This window comes from Schistocerca americana, chromosome X, assembly GCF_021461395.2.
Source record: "Schistocerca americana isolate TAMUIC-IGC-003095 chromosome X, iqSchAmer2.1, whole genome shotgun sequence".
Classification (NCBI taxonomy): Eukaryota; Metazoa; Arthropoda; class Insecta; order Orthoptera; family Acrididae; genus Schistocerca; species Schistocerca americana.
Genome location: NC_060130.1, coordinates 207901611 through 207922534, shown reverse-complemented (window position 1 = coordinate 207922534; position 20924 = coordinate 207901611). Strand labels below are relative to the sequence as shown.

Below are 20924 nucleotides of genomic sequence, written 5' to 3'. Positions count from 1 at the left end.
GTAAGTTAATACTTCCTGCGAACAAATATTACTAGCGTCAGATTCTTATTTCCGTGAACCAAGGAAACTCCTCCATCGTTGATTTGCTGTCTTATTTCACAAGAACTGACCAGTAGATCCTATCAGTGGGAATGCTGAGAAACGTCGCGAATAATATGTTATCACACAGCCCCCGTCACCGATCACCCGCAGGGTTACCTGCTTACCAAACATTTACAACCGTAATTGACAATAAGCTGCTTGACAATGTGCCGCCACTTTCTTGCACGACTGACTACAAAAACACATCGTTAACCACAGCCACTGTGAATGTACACTCGATATCTGCCAGGCTTCCGGAGTCATTTCGAGGGTACTGAGTTAGCTAGAAGTTGAATTCTAATGCGTGTTCAGTGGAGATAGTTGACTGGACATAAAATAAAGTGATATGAGTTCTGACATTCTAATGAATAAGTGGCTGATTCACTGTGGTAACAAGAGATACCATGGAAGTGAATCACCTAATGTCTCTTCTCCTTCGAAAGTATACAGTTCTAATAAGGAAGTAGATCCGAATTTAAACGAAATATTTTCTTACCATGGAAGTGAATCACCTAATGTCTCTTCTCCTTCGAAAGTATACAGTTCTAATAAGGAAACAGATCCGAATTTAAACGAAATATTTTCTTCTTCCGCATCTTTCTCCTTTGCGATCAGCAAACGTTAGTTCTAAACGCAAAACCGAAGTGCATAAATGTCAGGTTGATTGTCTGACGTTAGGCTTTTCAGCATTCTTCTGAATAATGAGGAACGACAGCAATGTGTTCTTTGTTTGGAGATTTTAGCCAACAATAGCCTGAAGTCTACAAAACTGAACAGACACCTGTAGACCAAACATCCAGGGCATGTGAGTGAACCCATCGCGTTTTCTAAGCGTCATGAGCGACAACTAAAAGAAAATGTCAGATTCCTCAAAAAACAGGAATCAGTCCCTAAAAGACAGCCCAAAGAGCGTTTCTGGAGGTATCCTATTGCAAAATCCAATGACCACACATTATTGGTGATAATTCTTCCCGCAGCTGTCAAAACGTGCGAAATCACACATGGAGAAAGCTTTGTCCTGAGTCTGAAATCAATACCGCTCTCAGATGATGAAAAATCAATTACTACCACGTCTTCATGATAGCCCAAAATTTGTCTGACAACTTGGTGACAGTACTGATATCGGAAATCTTTTCCAGCTTCATGTTTTTAAATGCTAGTGTTACGAAAATGAAATTCACGAAGACCGGCTGGACCAGCTATTTTTTTAAATCTGTGGAAGGGGCGAGTACAGGAGAAGATATTTTTATTCTTGTAAATTCGTTTTCTGTTTGTAAAAATCTGTCAGCAACAAACTGTGTTGGCATATTACAGATAGGGCGAAGGCATTTACTGGAACTCAAAGGGGGTTCATAGCAAGAGTGTGTGCTGTTTCTAATTCTGTAAAATTCACACACTGCATGATACACAGGGGAGCATTGGCTTCTAAAACAGTACAACCGGAAGTCAGTAAAATGCTGAACTCTATTAATACAGGATATTTTTAATTAATTTTATATTTTTATAATATTTGAATTTTGTTGATAATTAGGCGTTTTTAATAGCAAACTTTCGAACTTGGCATAAATAATGAATATAACTTTCTATGTATAATGATAATTTTTAAAGCTTGCAGAAGAATCTCTCTCTAGTAAATCTGCTTTTAATGGTTTGTTAACTAAGCAAACTGACATGTGACCATTTAACTTTTCCTTACTGTTGAGATAGAGTAAACACATATCACAAACAAATTTTAATTCTTCATGTTTTGTAATTTGACTTGAAACAAGCCTAGATAAATTTTTAATATAACAATGGTGCGAATTTTCACCATTTTTCAAATAAAGCAAATTTATATGTTTCTATTTCTTACATTTCATAGCTTTTAATAGATACATTTGATATGTTTTGTCAAATGATTAAACATTAATAGATACATTATTTTGGTTTGAGTTTTTGGACTGTTATCAACCATTATAGACATTTCAAATTTTCAGGTTTCTAATCAGTATCAAGACCAACATTTTTACATTTTGTAACTTTACCTGCATTTTTGCCTACAGGAAACAAATCAGATTTTACATACATACTGGATGCGAATATTTTAATACCAGATATGGAAACGGAATTTGTATGGAGCTTAATAACGAGTTTACAGTTCTTTTGCAGAGAGATATTTGAAATTAATAATTAATTTTTTGAAGATGAAAAGGTTAAATTCAGATATAATGGTTTAAGAAAAAAGGAAAACAATAATACTGAATTTCATGACTTGGAATTTTCAGTTTAACTGAAATTTAATTCTTTTTTTACTGTGAATAGGACATCTGAGGACCACATTCATTTTCAGTTTTCCATTCTTTGCTCTTTTATTGTATTCCAGCATGCTTTCATCTGTTCACTATGTATCGTCTTTCTCTCTTCAGACCATTTTGAACCAGTCTTTTTAGCTACCCTGCTTTCAAATCTTTCTATTTTCAATACTTTTTTGAGAAAGGCTTCTCTGTTGTTTATATCTACTATTTTTGCATTGCTTCTTACTAAATATTTTTTTAATTCATTGACCCAGCTTGTTGTGAACTTCTTACACCACAGGTATTCGATAATATTCTTAGTTAGTCTACTGTCTTGCATTCAAAATAAATGTCCAAAAAACATGAGTCTTCTTTTTCTCATTATGTTTGAAATATTTTCCATATTTTGGTATATTTCAGAATTACTTCCTAATTTCCAGCATTACCGTGTTTTGTGGTCCTAATATTTTCTTTATAATTCGCCTTTCTAGTACTTCTAGTTTATCTAAATTATGATTTAATGCCAGGCATTCGCTTCCACATTTGTATTCTGGCTTCACTATTGTGTTGTAATGCCCTATTTTTGGATTTTTGAACAGGCACATTTTATTGTAAAGGTTTTTGGTGATAGCATATGCTCCCCCATTTCATGCAACCTTTCATCTATTGAAGATTTTTCCAAAGAATTACGTTGGATTATTTCTCCTAGATATTTGAAGTTTTTTACCCTTTCGATTGGGCCAATATTTGTTTTTAAAAGTTTTGAGGAATCCTTAACGTTTGTTAAAAATTTTGTTTATTCTGCAGAAATTCTTAAGCCAATTCTGCTGGCTATTTCGTCCAGCAAGTTTATTTGTTATAGCAGATACCACATTTTCGGAAAGTATAGGAAAATCACCTGTAAATGCAAAACAGTCGATTTCGATCTTTTTGCTTTCTCTTCCTCACCTTACATGTGAAATGTTGAGTTCAATAAGTTTTTAATTCTAAATTCTCACTGTTTTCTCTAACACACTATTAAAAAGAACTGGGAATGGGCCATCACCTTGTCGTTCATCTCTTTTTATTTTGAAAGGCTGTGAAATTCCCCCCATAAATTTTACTTTCAGACAGTATCTGTAAGTGTTTCACAGATTCGGTTTGCCAGTTTAAAATTTACGCTAAATTCTCGAATTATTATAGTTTCTTTGTCAACAGACTCAAAAGCCATTTTCAAATCAAGAAACGTTACTCAATGTCTTTTGAATTAAATAATCTGTGACGAATTACTGACTTGAGATTAAATATTTGTTTTGAGCGTGATCTGTTCCTAGAACCACATTGATTAAATATTATTACTTTTTATTATATACATATATATCGATTTGTGTAATTTTTTTCTTAGAGTATAATGAGTCTGAACCTACACGTTATTTCTACTGAATGATTTCATGAAGGAACGTGAGATAGATGTAGGTAAAATTAGTGGAACTGGCATAGTAGATTGTGGCAGCCTTCTTCAACAATCTGAGGATATATTTGATGGATCATAACAGACCACTTGCCAACAGTAGAACAGGTGGAACTAACAGATCTCTCAGGCGATAGAACACTTCGAAACGAATTTAAATCGAAGACTTTTGAAAATTTTTGAGTGCAGCCTCAAAATGAACATCCCAATTTAACAAGGAGGGTAGTGGATGTGTTATTATCCTTTGCATCAACGTACTTGTATGAGTCATCACTTCCTGTAAAGGCATTAATCAGGATGAACACGTGACTATGTAGACTTTCCTAGCGTATTAGTATATCAAATTCTTGTCGGGTTTCCAGCCGGATAAAACTGTCATCTGAGCACAAACATAGTTTCAACAGCGGCTGGAAGGGAAACTGCAAGTTACTGTCTCAAAGATCCAACCAAGACTGGATCTGCTTTCTTCAGAAATTCGAGCACACACATCACACTAAAAGTGCAGACATTAGAAAATTCCACACTTTTGATCTGTGTGTATTTTTACTCTTGTTTATTTTCTTTTTGAATGATCAGTTTCGATATAACAGTTTTTAAATTGGTATTTAAATGTTGCCTATGTTCTGTCATTCGTACATCATGATCTTTCAAATATTAAAATATTCCAAATGGATTAAAAGAAATATAGATGGAACAGTTAAACTTAAACTAACTACTTTGGGAACTAATTTATAAAGAAACCCATATGTAGTAGAATACACATACTTGTTCAGTTCAAATAACTGCACACACAGCTGTGGTTATTTATAAACTAGTTGTGATTATTAACTTCCATCGTTTTTTAATATTACAAATTTGTGATAATTTTTCAAAATCTTTGACTCTCATATGTTCGAATAATTATTTTTATTGTTATCTCAGTCGCTCACAAAAGATTTATTACTCCTCAGTTCAGAGAATCTCTTCCATTCTTAATTCTAAAAAGCACTGAAAGAAACCTTTTCTTCTTGTGCAAGGAATTTGGGGATAACTGTGGGCCATCACTTAGTCTGGACTGAACACACAGCTGCAGTATGTAAGAAGGTGTCAGCATCGCTTCGTTCAGTACAAAAATATAAAGAAGTATTTCCTCTCAAGCTAAAAAAAAACTTGTAGAGTCACTAATATTTCCTGCCCTTGATTATGGTTGTTTGGTTTGTTGGTTGGTTGGTTGGTTCATTGGTTGATTTGGGGGAGGGGACCAAACTGTGAGGTCATCAGTCCCATTGTATTAGGGGAGGATGGGGAAGGAAGTTGGCCATGCCCTTTCAAAGGAACCATCCCGGAACTTGCCTCCCCACCAGTTTTATCTCCTCTTGTCTACAGAGTTTTCTATTGAAATTATCTTCTTTCCTAAAAGCCATTATTACTTTCATTTCAGTCCTTCCCTCTTTCATTATCAGTTCCTTCGCTTCAAAAATGCTAATCTAATCAATATCATTCTTAATGCCTCCATTATTTTATTATTACTATTAGTGTCACTATTATTACTATTATTGGTCATGCAAATTATCAATTTTGTTAATGACGCAAATTATTATTATTGTGTTGTTATGTAACAACTAAGTAAAAGATTCTTAATTCCTCCATTATTTTATCTTCATTATTGAGGTTATTATTATTATTTCTTTCTTGTCTCAGACGTTATGTCTGGTTAAAAATGGAAGGTGATGCGGACTTCGATCAAGCGTGACTTCCTTTTAACTGTACGATACATGTTACATTGCATTTAGGAACTTTCGGGTAACTGAACAAGTGTCAATAATTACAGATTTCTGTAGTTGTATATATAAGTTCGGATGTAGCTGTATTGCATTGATGTACTGGTGGATATTGTGTGGTATGACTCCTGTAGTTGGTAGTATAATTGGTATAATGTCAACTTTATCCTGATGCCACATGTCCTTGACTTCCTAATCCAGTTGGATATATTTTTCAATTTTTTCTCCTGTTTTCTTTTGTATATTTGTTGTATTGGGTATGGATATTTCGATTAGTTGTGTTAATTTCTTCTTTTTATTGGTGAGTATGATGTCAGGTTTGTTATGTGGTGTTGTTTTATCTGTTATAATGGTTCTGTTCCAGTATAATTTGTATTCATCGTTCTCCAGTACATTTTGTGGTGCATACTTGTATGTGGGAACATGTTGTTTTATAAGTTTATGTTGTAAGACAAGCTGTTGATGTATTATTTTTGCCACATTGTCATGTCTTCTGGGGTATTCTGTATTTGCTAGTATTGTACATCCACTTGTGATGTGATCTACTGTTTCTATTTGTTGTTTGCAAAGTCTGCATTTATCTGATGTGGTATTGGGATCTTTAATAATATGCTTGCTGTAATATCTGGTGTTTATTGTTCGATCCTGTATTGCAATCATGAATCCTTCCGTCTCACTGTATATATTGCCTCTTCTTAGCCATGTGTTGGATGCGTCTTGATCGATGTGCGGCTGTGTTAGATGATATGGGTGCTTGCCATGTAGTGTTTTCTTTTTCCAATTTACTTTCTTCGTATCTGTTGATGTCAAGTGATCTAAAGGGTTGTAGAAGTGGTTATGAAATTGCAGTGGTGTAGCCGATGTATTTATATGAGTGATTGCTTTGTGTATTTGCTAGTTTCTGCTCGTTCTATAAAGAATTTTCTTAAATTGTCTACCTGTCCATAATGTAGGTTTTTTATGTCGATAAATCCACTTCCTCCTTCCTTTCTGCTTAATGTGTATCTTTCAGTTGCTGAATGCATGTGATGTATTCTATGTTTGTGGCATTGTGATCGTGTAAGTGTATTGAGTGCTTCTAGGTCTGTGTTACTCCATTTCACTACTCCAAATGAGTAGGTCAATATTGGTATAGCATAAGTATTTATAGCTTTTGTCTTGTTTCTTGCTGTCAATTCTGTTTTCAGTATTTTTGTTAGTCTTTGTCTATATTTTTCTTTTAGTTCTTCTTTAATATTTGTATTATCTATTCCTATTTTTTGTCTGTATCCTAGATATTTATAGGCATCTGTTTTTTCCATCGCTTCTATGCAGTCACTGTGGTTATCCAATATCTAATCTTCTTGTTTAGTGTGTTTTCCCTTGACTATGCTATTTTTCTTACATTTGTCTGTTCCAAAAGCCATATTTATATCATTGCTGAATACTTCTGTTATCTTTAGTAATTGGTTGAGTTGTTGATTTGTTGCTGCCAGTAGTTTTAGATCATCCATGTATAGCAGATGTGTGATTTTGTGTGGGTATGTTCCAGTAATATTGTATCCATAATTTGTATTATTTAGCATGTTGGATAGTGGATTCAGAGCAAGGCAGAACCAGAAAGGACTTAATGAGTCTCCTTGGTATATTCCACACTTAATCTGTATTGGCTGTGATGTGATATTATTTGAATTTGTTTGGATATTAAGTGTGGTTATCCAATTTTTCATTACTATGTTTAGGAACTGTATCAATTTAGGATCTATTATTATTAATATTATTATTACTAGTATTACTAATTATAATTTTTATTAATATTGCAAATTATTAATATTGTGAGCATTATGTAATATTTTTTTGTATGTGTTGTCCCTGGTCAGATGTAAGAGAGGACCTTAAGGCCCTAACCTTGTCAGGCTAAATAAGCAATAAATAAATAAATAATTGACAGTTGCAATGATTAGACAGAAGTGAGCAGCGTGGGCAGTTTTTGTGGCAGGCATGTGAAGTGCTGAGGAAGGAAAGACAAATGGGGTATTTATGTTTCAGAAGGGAGGGGCGCTTCGAAAATTGTTTGAGAACCCCTAGTGTATCCGACTGATCGTTCACACACAGGGTCGCTGATGGGAATTCACAGCAACACTGACGTGCCTTTACCTAAGACGGTTCCATTCAAATATCTCTCATTCCTTCAGCTGTCTGTGTAGCAATCAGTTCGCATTAGTTGACGGCGCTATGTGTGCATATAGGCACAGCCCGTTTATATCTGTGTTAAGACAGACTATTTGACAATTATATATCTTTTACGTTTTGTTGGCTCATATATGATGAAAATGTATGTTCAATCCATTGATCTACACTGTTTTTCTCCTGTGAAGATGATTGTAACATTCAAAACCGGTAGAGAATAAATATGCAATTGTACAGCATTTGCCACAAAAATGCTTTTTTTTTAAATTATCTAACAGCTGTAGACAGTCACTTACGAAAAGCTCTATATCTGACAAAGTTAATGACCAGATCCAAAACATCCTGACAATTTAGAACGCAACGTGTTATCCTGTTGGACAGTCTACATACACTGAAGTAACATCTGATGTGCCCCAAAGGAGTGTAATAGAACTGCAGAATGTTACGAATTACTGACTTAGCAGAAGGCGTTAATTTCAGTCTCATACTTTGCGCAGATGATGCACTTGTCTGTGACCAAATTATATCTAGTAAAATTTGCAGTAATATGCAGTTAGATCTCCACAAAATATCTATGTGTTGCTAAGAGAAAAATTCGATACGTTGCGGCGTTTCCGAGTTAATTAGCATCGAAATCAGCCAATCTGGCCGTTTCGCGTGCAGATTCAAACGGCCCACCAGGTATAATTAGTGGCAGCTGTTCTCATTGTGCAGATGATAGCGCACTGTTCAGCTTTTGGCTCGGGTTCGATCCTTACTATCACCCCATGTTTAATTATTGTGTCGCTCCCTTGTTCGCTCTGAGGAAACCAAACGAAGAACACATTGGCGACACCGTCTCTGCCGGGACACCTGAATTTGCGGGAGTAATGGCCTCACTGGCTAACCTCACTGTCAAATATCTCCGAAATGGCGCAACGTATAGAATTTTTTTCATATCAGTTATTTCTTAGCACAATCTACCCTGCAACTCCGTTACAAGCCTTCCAGACTATTTCTTTCCACCGTGCATGTTTCATCCGATCTATATCTACAGCGTATTTCGGCCAGTAGTTTCATCTGAATCCTGAGTAAATCTGTAATTCTGCCTGGGTAAGAAGTATGCATAAAGGCGTGGACAGTGGTTCAACTCTTTTCACGTGATAATGGAACATACACTTTTGTAAGTATTTCATCTCACTTTCCACACTCACTCACATTTCGTCTTCGTTTGTCGTACTGGATATTCAAACAAGAGAAGACAGCGCTTTATAATTTTAAGGTATTCCAGTTCAACTAAAAATAGAAAAAAACTACCAACAGTTAGTTAGTTAGTTACGCTAGTTAGTTGGTTTCCTGTTCCAGCGGTCATTTGTACGATACATCGTAATAATGTAGAACGAGTTATTTTATATTCGCATCACAAATTAATTTGGCTGCATGCTGAACATTTATTTTTTAATTATACAGAGTGAATCACCTAAAACTTGCACCGTAAATACTGCGGAAATGGGAAGTGCTATTGATGTGCGGTTTTCACAGTATGGATTGGTTCTGAGGGGCTCGCATAATTCGCCAATAAACGGTTGTAAGTACTTGGAAAGTGTACTTTTTGTGCATACATACGCTTTTTCAATGGAGCAATTTCTATTTACATTAACAAACTACAATTAGGGTAAATTAGAACGTCAGTGGCGTTTTTTGGAAGAATCTAGTGAGAGTCGTTTACGAGATATCGTACTTGTTTGTGCCATTCAACCTGAGTAGTTGCTAGGCACGATGTTGTTACATTGCTTACAGTGTGCTTTTGTGTTCTTTGAGTGCAATGCTACATGTTAGTCAGTTAGGGTGTGACAGTCCAAGCAGCAGTCGTGAGTGGCGATGGAATTTACCAACGCAGAAAAAGCTGACATGCTCATGAGAGTGTAAGAAGAATGCAGTTCGTTCTTGTACGGTGTATGAGGTAAAATATCGCAATAGACGTAACCATCGGCAGTTATTTCTCAACCTCTTCAAATAGTTACGTGAAAATGGTAGTGTAATACCTAGACAACGTAACAGAAGGAACCAAGTAACGACAGAAGAGGAGGATATTAATGTTCTTGCTTCTGTTGCAGTTGGTCCGCACGTTAGCTCCCGCGCAACTGCACGAGGAAGTAGCATGAGTCAGGCATGTGCCTACACATTCTCCATCGACGTAGATTGCATCCTAATCACATCTCTCACATCTCTCTCCATCAAGAGCTGCATGGAAACGATTATGAGAATCATGTTAATTTCTGTACATGGGCATTAAGACAGGATACTCCAGATGCATCATGTACCTTGTTTAGTGATGAAGCCACATTTACCAATCATGGCCAAGTAAACCGCCGAAACATGCGCTATCGGTCTGTTGACAGTCCCAGCTGGCTTCGACAGGTGGAAGTCATCGTGCGTGGTGTGTAAACATATGGTGTGGCATAGTGAGCCATCAGCTCGTAGGCACATTTTTCATAGTTGGAACAATGAACGCACACAAGTATCGTAACCTCCTAACAGGCCATCTTCCACGGATGCCAGAGGACGTTCCTCTGCAGATTAGGAGGAATCTGTAGGACCAGCATGACGGCTGTCCAGCCCATACTACACGAAGAACTACTGAAAGTCTTCAAGAATTGTTTCCAAATCGTTGGATTTGACGCAGAGGACCTGTACCTTGGCCAGCCCTTTCTCTGGGTTTGACGCTTCTAGACTTTCTTCTGTGGGGATACCTGAAAGACCTGTCTACAAGGACATACCCCTACACTCGACAGTATGCAACGACATATTACTGCAGCCTGCTCGGACATTTCCGCTGAAATGCTAGCACGTCTACAGCGATCGTTCCAAACCAGACTGTGAGCGTGTGTAGCCGCTGCCGGTGGTCATTTTGAACACAACCTGTGATGGTCTCGTTACTAGTCATAATCTACATAACTACTGTGTGCACTTGCGTTGTTCTTTAGTGTCTGTTACCACAAATATTTTACAAGTGCCAGCGTGGCAACTTTTCAAAATGCGATATCTCGTAAACGACTCGCACTAAAATCTTGCAACATACACCACCGACATTTTAATTTACCCTACTTTTACTTTGTTAATGTCAATAAGTAGTGTTCCATTTCAAGAATTGTAGTTTTGCACAAAAATACACTTCCTAAGTATTATTACCACCTCTATTGATAAGCTAACAAGAAGAGCCGCTTATTACCTATCCATTCTGTGAAAACAGCTTACCAATAGCACTTTCCACTTCCATATACAGGCTGTTACAAAAAGGTACGGCCAAACTTTCAGGAAACATTCCTCACACACAAATAAAGAAAATATGTTATGTGGACATGTGTCTGGAAACGCTTACCTTCCATGTTAGAGCTCATTTTGTTACTTCTCTTCAAATCACATTAATCATGGAATGGAAACACACAGCAACAGAACGTACCAGAGTGACTTCAAACACTTTGTTACAGGAAATGTTCAAAATTTCCTCCGTTAGCGAGGATACATGCATCCACCCTCCGTCGCATGGAATCCCTGATGCACTGATGCAGCCCTGGAGAATGGCGTATTGTATCACAGCCGTCCACAATACGAGCACGAAGAGTCTCTACATTTGGTACCGGGGTTGCGTAGACAAGAGCTTTCAAATGCCCCCATAAATGAAAGTCAAGAGGGTTGAGGTCAGGAGAGCGTGGAGGCCATGGAATTGGTCCGCCTCTACCAATCCATCGGTCACCGAATCTGTTGTTGAGAAGCGTACGAACACTTCGACTGAAATGTGCTTGATGCTACTACCGTAGAGCAATGAGTCGCATGTCAACACAAGCACCGAAGTCAACATTACCTTCCATCAATTGGGCCAACTGGCGGCGAATACTAACGAAACTAAAATGAACTCTAACATGGAAATTAAGCGTTTCCAGACACATGTCCACATAACATCTTTTCTTTATTTGTGTGTGAGGAATGTTTCCTGAAAGTTTGGCCGTACCTTTTTGTAACACCCTGTATTTGCGGTGCAAGTTTTAGGTGCTTCGCCCTGTATATATGCGGGGAATCTCGACATAATCATAATTTTTACTTACCGGCCACATGTAGTTGTGAGTTTAAGATCTGCAGAAAACCTGGAATTAACAGAACGTAAGTGTGACTTGTCCTGTTACGCCTTCATTTATTGGAAATTAACACACTTCGTACCCTTTGGTCGCAGTATAGTAAATTGCACATTTGTTGAGCCGCTAACGAGATTATTTACAATCTTAGCTGCCTTAATGGACATACCGATCTCCCCACAGCACAGAATGTGTACCTTACTTTTGTTTATTTGCTTCTTGTTTCTTTTTTTGATAGAATTTACTATAAAAGTACAATAAAACATGACATTGTTTATCGTTTCGTGATTGCATAACAGAAAATGAGCTATTGTGTAGGTTTTACTCGCTATGAAAGTAAAATTACATCTTTTATGTGGCGAAAAATTAATAAATTTTTAGAGCTGCGTTGAGGCCCATATATTCAGATATTTTCGGCAAATATTTGATCTCTCTGGATTATTTTCGTAGATAGTAAGAAATAGAACTGCCACCAGTTACTATAAACAGCTTTATTTGAAGCTAAACGTTTCGATTTTCCAGCATCGTCAGGATTCTTACATTCAGTACATTTGTTGTTCTGTGCGCCTCAACATTTCAAAAAGCTCTCTTGTTGGAAAATAGTGCCTCGTGTTCTGTTTGGCGTTTTTATTGGAAACCAGCGTATTTCAGTCATGGTATAGCAATTTACTTCTTGTTAAAGAGCACAATGAGTAATCAGTAAGGTACCAAGAAACTTCCTGGCAGATTAAAACTGTGTGCCCGACCGAGACTCGAACTCGGGACCTTTGTCTTTCGCGGGCAAGTGCTCTACCATCTGAGCTACCGAAGCACGACTGACGCCCGCTCTCACAGCTTCACTTCTGCCAGTATCTCGTCTCCTACCTTCCAAACTTTACAGAAGCTCTCCTGCGAACCTTGCAGAACTAGCACTCCTGAAAGAAAGGAGCGCACACAGTTTTAATCTGCCAGGATGTTTCATATCAGCGCACACTCAGGTGCAGAGTGAAAATCTCATTCAGTAAGGTACCAATATTACAACCACGGAAGTAACTCTGTGTGTCACATTTTTAAGGCTGGACAACTGAATAGAATTTGATGGAATTTGGTATAGAGAGAGCCTGAACCCTCAGAAAGAAGGTGGGCTACTTAAAAACATTAAACGAATAGGTAGAGGCGATAGTAGTCGATAATAGTGAATCAAAGCAGCAAAAAGTTTGTTGGTAATCTACTCTTTTGCAATAAGTTGTGCTGGCAATAAGAGCTACGTCAAACTGGAAAGTATTAAATTGAAGATCTCAAAAATATCTACACAAAAGTCCACGAGAGCATATGCTTATTTTTTGCGGTACACCCACAATCATTGATTTTGTTTTTCATTACGCCTGACGTAGCGAATCCGAATGACAAAAATGGTGATTGTGGGTGAACCGTAAAAGATGAACATAAGTTCTCGCTGACTTGGGCAGATGTTTTTGAGATCTATGTTTTAGTATGACATCCAGTTATGTACCATATATTTATTAGGCAGCGTGTTGCGGCTAGAAAACTCTTTACTTTATGTAACAGATTACCTGTAAACGGCTGAACAAACGTCCATCAGACACATGTACCGACAATTCTGACTACATTGGCATTCAGATATATTACAAAAAACTGCACTGAAATAAATGTATTCGCGCTAGAGCTGTAATGCCAGACATAAAAACGTTAAACTTAAAACAGCTGACTTCGTGCGATGGAACAGCAGAGGAGACGTTCATCGTGAGCTGTGCTTCTCCGATATTTATTCATCATAGTAATACTACTGATTTGCGAGCGAAGCCGCGGGTAAAGGCTAGTTGAATATGCAAATAAACAGACACTGTTTCTAATCGATGGAGAACTTTTTAAATGCTTTCAAGTGGCACTCTGTTTACGTGGCAGTATACAGGTATCTCCCTCCATCCAATCAGGCCTCGGAAGGCACAACGATATCGACCGAGCTCCGTGTCGTCACTGGATGCGGATATGGAGGGGCATGTGGTCAGCACACCGCCCTCCCGATCGCTGTGAGCTTTAGTGACCCGAGCCGCACTTCTCAATCAAGTAGCTCCACAATTGGCCTCACAAGGGGCTGAATACACTCTGTTTGCCAATAGCGCTTGGCAGATCCGGACCGACACCCACCAATGTGCTAGCCACGCCCGACAACGCTTAACTTCGGTGCTCTGACGGGAAACGGTGTTACCACTGCGGCAAAGCTGTTGGCAATATGCAGCTATGCTTTGAAGTTGTTTAATCCCCTGGCGCAGTATCAGTCAAGCTCACTGAATAATTTGTTTTCAGGGAAGATTCAAACTCCCATAAACATTACTGGATTTCAACATATTTTTTGAAGGTAACAAAATTTTATTTTTTGCAAATTAGAAACACCTGCGGTATTTATCCGTACGTCAGATACAAAGGTTTTTCATTATAATAGATTTTTTTTTCTAAAATGACATTTATGTATAATTTTGTTGATTGAAAAAGCTTTCTTCTAAACTTTACAAAGCACAAAGAAGGTATTAATTCAGTACAATGCAACACTACAGCTAATTTCTAATATAATATACAGTACATACAGCATTCACACACACACACACACACACACACACACACACACACACCCAGATAGATATATGCCACACTAATCCCGTGTCAGCATGCTGGTGCTTATATACCCGCAACGGAGTCACGCTACGCTGCATATACGCTGCAGCAACGCCCTCAAACGGAAGCTTATATCCCCTTATATTTATACAAATAATAAAAATAATAAGTTATATATATATATATATATATATATATATATATATATATATAATTAAGGGTCACCGGCCATTTGACCATCTTCTTCTGTGCGAATGCACAAACAGTGCCTGAACTCTTACGGGAATCGGCGGTAAAGCCGCGAGTAATGGGTATAATGGGCAGGGGCACTATGAATATAGTGCGGAACAATAAGTTGTCAATGTGGCAATGTGGGTCTCACTGGAGACGTGCCAGAGATAAGTCCCTGCAGTCGCACTATCCTTTGTGTCCTCGGTGACTCACATGGATAGAGCGTTTGCCATGTAAGCAAGAATGGCTCAAATGGCTCTTAGCACTATGGGACTTAACATCTGAGGTCATCAGTCCCCTAGAACTTAGAACTACTTAAACCTAACTAACCTACGGACATCACACACATCCATGCCCGAGGCAGGATTCGAACCTGCGACCGTAGCGGTCGCACGGTTCCAGACTGAAGCGCCGAGAACCGCTTGGCCACACCGGCCGGCTGTAAGCAAGAGATTCCGGGTTCGAGTCCCGGTCGGGACACACATTTTCAACTGTCCCCGTTGACTTATACCAACGCCTCTGTGCTGCTAGGGGTATTCATTTCAGTGTAAAGTTATACACACATCAAAAAAGGTCTTGCATCACCTCGGTTCCGAGAGTTCCGGAACCTGTAAAGTAAATTGGAATAGAGATCAACATAAACATCATTTCCGCCCTTTTTATCGCTCATGAAAACCACACATTGCATGTTGTACCACCATAAAGCGAGACATTCAGAGCTGGTGGCCCAGATTTCTGCACACACCGGTACCACTAATACCCAGTAGCACGTCCTCTTGCGTTGATGCATGCCTGTATTCGTCGTGCCATACTATCCACAAGTTCATCAAGGCACTAATGGTCCAGATTGTCCCAATCCTCAACGGCGATTCGGCGTAGATCCCTCAGAGTGGTTGGTGGGTCACGTCGTCCTTAAACAGCCATTTTCAATCCACCCCAGGCATGTTAGATATGGTTCATGTCTGGAGAACATGCTGGCCACTCTAGTCGAGCGATGTCGTTTTCCTCAAGGCAGTCATTCACAAGAAGTGCACAATGTGATCACGAATTGTTACCCATGAAGACGAATGCCTCGCCAATATGCTGCCGATATGGTTGCACTATCGGCTGGAGGATGGCATTCACGTATCGTACAGCCGTTACGGTGCCTTCCACGACCACCAGCGGCGTACGTGGCCCAAATTATGCCACCCCAAAACAACATGGAACCTCCAGCTTGCTGCAGTCCATGGACAGCGTGTGTAAGGCGTTCAGCCTGACCGGGTTGCCTCCAAACACGTCTCCGACGATTGTCTGGTTGAAGGCATACGCGACAATCATCGGTGAAGAGAATGTGACGCCAATCCTGAGCGGTCCATTCGGCATGTTTTGGGCCCCACTGTACCGCGCTGCATTGTATCGCGGTTGCAAAAATTCATCTCGCCGTGGACGTCGGAAGTGAAGTTGCGCATCATGCAGCCTATTGCGTGCAGTTTGAGTCGTAACACGAAGTCCTGTGTCTGCACAAAAGGCATTATTCAAATCGTAGCGTTGCTGTTAGGGTTCCTCCGAGCCATAACCCGTAGGTAGCGGTCATCCACTGCAGTAGTAGCCCTTGGGTGGCCTGAGCGAAGCATGTCATCGACAGTTTCTGTCTCTTTGTATCTCCTCCATGTCCGAACAACGTCGCTATGGTTCACTCCGAGACGACTGGACACTTCCCCTGTTCAAAGCCCTTCCTAGCACAAAGTAACAATGCGGACGTGATCGAACCGCGGTATTGCCGGTCTAGGCATGGTTGAACTACAGACAACACGAGCTGTGTACCTCCTTCCTGGTGGAATGACTGGAACTGATCGGCTGTCGGACCCCCTCCGTCTAATAGGCGCTGCTCGTGCATGGTTGTTTAAATCTCTGGGCGGGTTTAGTGACATCTCTGAACAGTCAAAGGAACTGTGTCTGTGATACAGTATTCACTGTCAATGTCTATCTTCAGGAGTTCTGGGAACCAGGGCGATGCGAAACATTTTTTGATGTGTGTATATGAAATTTGGTAGAAATCACTCCACACTTCCTGGGTTACGCTTCTGTATTACTCTTTTTTTCACCTATTTTTTCACCCCTACCTACACAAGAAGTATGTCCTTTTACCCCAACAGTGCTTCTTTACATATTGTAAGTGATACGTTTACCAAGTTTGACTGATATCGTTACTGTGTTTTGGGAAACGTGCAACGTACATTCATACTTACATATGTACAATGACTTTTATAAATAAATACAGTGACAGAAAAATTGTAACAGGAGTTGTGCGACGTTAACGAAAGTTGGTAGGCGTGTTTCTACATCTGAAAGATGATGTGTATTCAAATTTCGTACCAGTCGCGTAAGAGTGGCGTTAGCAGCGCCACTATGCAAATCAGGTCTGCTTTAAACACACGCTGAAACGGTAATGTGCGTTAGATATCTTTTGGATTGAACGTGGAGAGTTGATGTTGGTCAAGAATGCCTTTTAAGTCACAAAGATGCCATTATCAACGCCACACTGTGTTTTAACGGCGCTACAAGAAGCTCGATGTTCCATTTGCTGTACTGCAGAAAGACTTATCAGGAATGCAGCCACAGTACATGATTTCTGGCACTGGCGGTCACAAGAATGTACGGTCGCAAGAAGACTGGACTCTGGACGGCCGCGTGGCACTACCGAAAGGGAAGACCATCGTTTTCGGCGTATGGCTCTGGCGCGTCGTACTGCATCTGCAGCAGCGGTCTGAGCACCAGTTGGCAAGACAGTGACACAACAAACTGTTACAAATCGGTTACCTCAAGGACAGCTCCGAGCCAGACGCCCGGTAGCGTGCATTCCATTAACCCCAAACCCTCATCATTCGGGACTGCAGTGGAGTGAAGCGAGAGCTCATTGGAGGGCAGAATGGAGGTCTGTAGCGTTTTCTGATGAAAGGTATTTCTGTCTCGGTGCCAGTAATGGCCGTACGTCGATTGGAAGGAAGCCACCTGAGAACCTACAACTAACCTGTCTGCGTGATAGACACACTGGACCCACACATCGAGTTACGGTCTGGGATGCGAATTCGTATGACAGCAGGAGCGCTCCCGTGGCTGTCCCACGCACTGTGACTGCAAAATGGTACGACAATCTGGTGATTCGACCTGTTGTGCTACCATTCATGAACAGCGTTCCAGGGGTGTTTTGTAACAGGACAAATATCGCACACATATCGCTGTTGTAACCCAACATGCTCTATAGAGTGTCGACATGTTGCCTTGGCCTGCTCAATCACGAAATCTGTCTCCTATCGAGCACATATGGGACGTCATCAGATGCGACAATTCCAGCGTCATCCGCAGACAGCATTAACCGTCCCTGTACTGACGTACCGAGTGCAACAGGCCTGGAAATCCATCCCACAAATTGACATTCGGCACCTGTACAACAAAATGCAAGCACGTTTCCATGCTTGAATTCGACATTGTAGTGGTTACACTGATTATTGACGAACGAGCATTTCACTTTTGCAATGGCTTCAAATGGTTCAAATGGCTCTGAGCACTATGGGACTCAACTGCTGAGGTCATTAGTCCCCTAGAACTTAGAACTAGTTAAACCTAACTAACCTAAGGACATCACAAACATCCATGCCCGAGGCAGGATTCGAACCTGCGACCGTAGCGGTCTTGCGGTTCCAGACTGCAGCGCCTTTAACCGCACGGCCACTTCGGCCGGCTGCAATGGCTTATCTCACGCTTGCGCTAATATGTGATCTTGCAATGTTAATCACTTGAACATACTACCTAGGCAAATATATTCCCGAAATATTATCACTCTATCACTCTGTATTAATTATTTTTTGGTGTCGTGATTTTTTTTCCGTCAGTGTATAGGGGAACTCGGGGCGGAACGGGATACTTAATGTTTAACAATTTATTTAAAATAAGGGAACACAGGGAAACACTTCTTAAAGTGATAAAAAACACCTTGTAGTGTAACCTAATGTGCCTTATTTTAAAATCACTTGAAACAACACATTTTGCAATTTTTACAATTTTGCAAAGAAAGTCTTGCACATTTCCCGCTCCGCCCCACCCACGGGGCAGAATGGTAGAAGGGTATTTTTTGTTAAATTATTGCATAAACGTTGAATTTGAATTACGAATATCGTATTAAACTATGACACAATGTTGTATAACAGGCAATTCAGAATAAGGAAAGTGTAATTTAAACAATTAAAAAGTCATTCTTCAAAATAAGAAAATATTTTAATGTCATTCTGAAAAATGGAGAATGCTTAATAACCACCAAACCACTAACTACTAGTCCTTTCGACAATAGTCACAAATCAGTATTTCCTCTTCATCTTCACTGTCTACGCCAGCACATGAATTGTGTGCCCACTTGAAACACCTCTGGCATGCGAACCAGCCCTCATTAGAAACGGAGTAGAAGTCCCCACAGTAGAGACACTCAGCATCCTCTCTCTCTCTCATTCTCTCTTCTCCATCATCTTCTTCCTTTTAAAGGTCTTTGATGTCCTCTGTTTTGGTTTTTTTGGGTATACAGTTTGATATTTTTGCCTTAAGTTGCATTGCATCTGACGTCTCTGTCCTGACATTGTTTATATTTGTGCACCCTCCTCCTTTCTGTAGGCCTACTTTACGTGCGAAAGCATTCTGCAGTTCCTTCTTATAAGGAGAATCTGTTAATACGACGGTTTTTCCTTTTCGTCTTGTAGTCCGCCGAGTATTTTGATAGATTAGTGGGATTGGAATGACAGCCTTGGGCGATATCTGGAAAGCTGAGTTGTTCGGCGAACATAACTGGTTGGGAGAGACTGGCATGGATGAACATCCAGGCTCGGTTTGCTTTCTACTTGCATCAAAATATGACAGGGCAGAACGGGACACTATCCGATTCTGCCTCGTCCCGTTCCGCCCCAAGATCACTTTTGAGATTAACAACTTTTATGGAGTGTCATAACTGACGTATTTAAACGCATTAAATAACTAAAGTATAACAACTGCCATGCACTTTAACGGAATGTGTCATTTTAGAGTATACAATTAACAATTAACAACTTACCTGGCGTTGAAATTCACCAAACGTTAGAACAACGCAAGCGGTAACGTGACGGACAACAACTCACTTAGATCTCGCACTTCAAACTAAATCAAAATGGCTGCCCTCACTTCCCTTCCATTCGGAGAAATAGTTACATGCTCATACAACAGGTTGCAACACTGTCCAGTCTAGAAAAGAGCAATTTCCCATTGCGCCCTGCTGTCCCGTTCTGCCCCGAGTTCCCCTATAATTGTTTTAGTTTTGATTATATCGTTTGCCGTGAGTAGCACATTTCAAATAATTTGTGTAATCCATTGCCTTCCTGGAGTTCTTAACGTCATTTGCCCACAGAGAGTTTAAAGTACGACATTCTTACATACTTCCTATGTTCAACAGTACGATATGGACAGTGATATGGGTTGATGTTTGGTCCGTGGCAGGCTGACAAATTTCTGCTACTGGTACATTCTAATAAAACTGTGATACAGAACGTGGAACTTATAATTAGGTTTATACCAACGCAATACATGTAAGGAGAATGGCAGCGGAACTCAGCTCTGATGGTGCTGTGCGACATGGCATGTGGTTCGTAATGGTGTGTGTGGTTGTGGGTGCAGGTGGGCGCCAGCTGACGGGAGGCGTCCAAGCCGTCGCTCAGCCCGAGTCGTTCGCACTCGGAAGTCGCTACGGCAAGAGAAACGGTAAGACTCCGTTGTCCAGTCTCTGCAATAATGATTTACCGCTTCGGTTACGTCCGCTATTACATACCTGCTATACAGCTATATCCCTCCTCTACCCGTCTGTGTACGTCTCATCAAGTTGCGCAACTTTCAAGCTGCATTGCCGTCGCCATGCATTACAGTTCATTACTCTTAAGCCATTATGGATTTAAACTGAACTCCGCGATTGTACGCTGCAGTATTAGATACACTATGTGATCAAAAGTATCCAGACACCTGGCTGAAAATGACTTACAAGTACGTGGCGCCCTCCATCGGTAATGCTTGAATTTCATATGATGTTGGTACACCCTTAGCCTTGATGACAGCTTCCAATCTCGCAGGCATACGTTCAATCAGGTGCTGGAAGGTTTCTTGGGGAATGGCAGCCCATTCTTCACGGAGTGCTGCCCGGAGGAGAGGTATCGATGTCGGTCAGTGAGGCCTGGCATGAAATCGG

At 40.0% G+C, this 20924-nt stretch overlaps 1 protein-coding gene across 2 annotated transcripts in view; it reads left to right on the top strand.

Annotated features, from left to right (window-relative positions):
* LOC124554721 overlaps window positions 1–20924 on the top strand; it is a 127581-nt gene that overhangs the window by 45635 nt on the left and 61022 nt on the right. For both annotated transcript variants that reach the window (XR_006968422.1, XM_047128368.1), the window contains exon 3: window positions 20363–20446. Coding sequence is in view for 1 of the 2 variants with exons in the window: in XM_047128368.1 (XP_046984324.1) it covers window positions 20363–20446 (84 nt within the window). In the remaining variant the exon portion in view is untranslated. The remainder of the gene's footprint in view (window positions 1–20362; window positions 20447–20924) is intronic.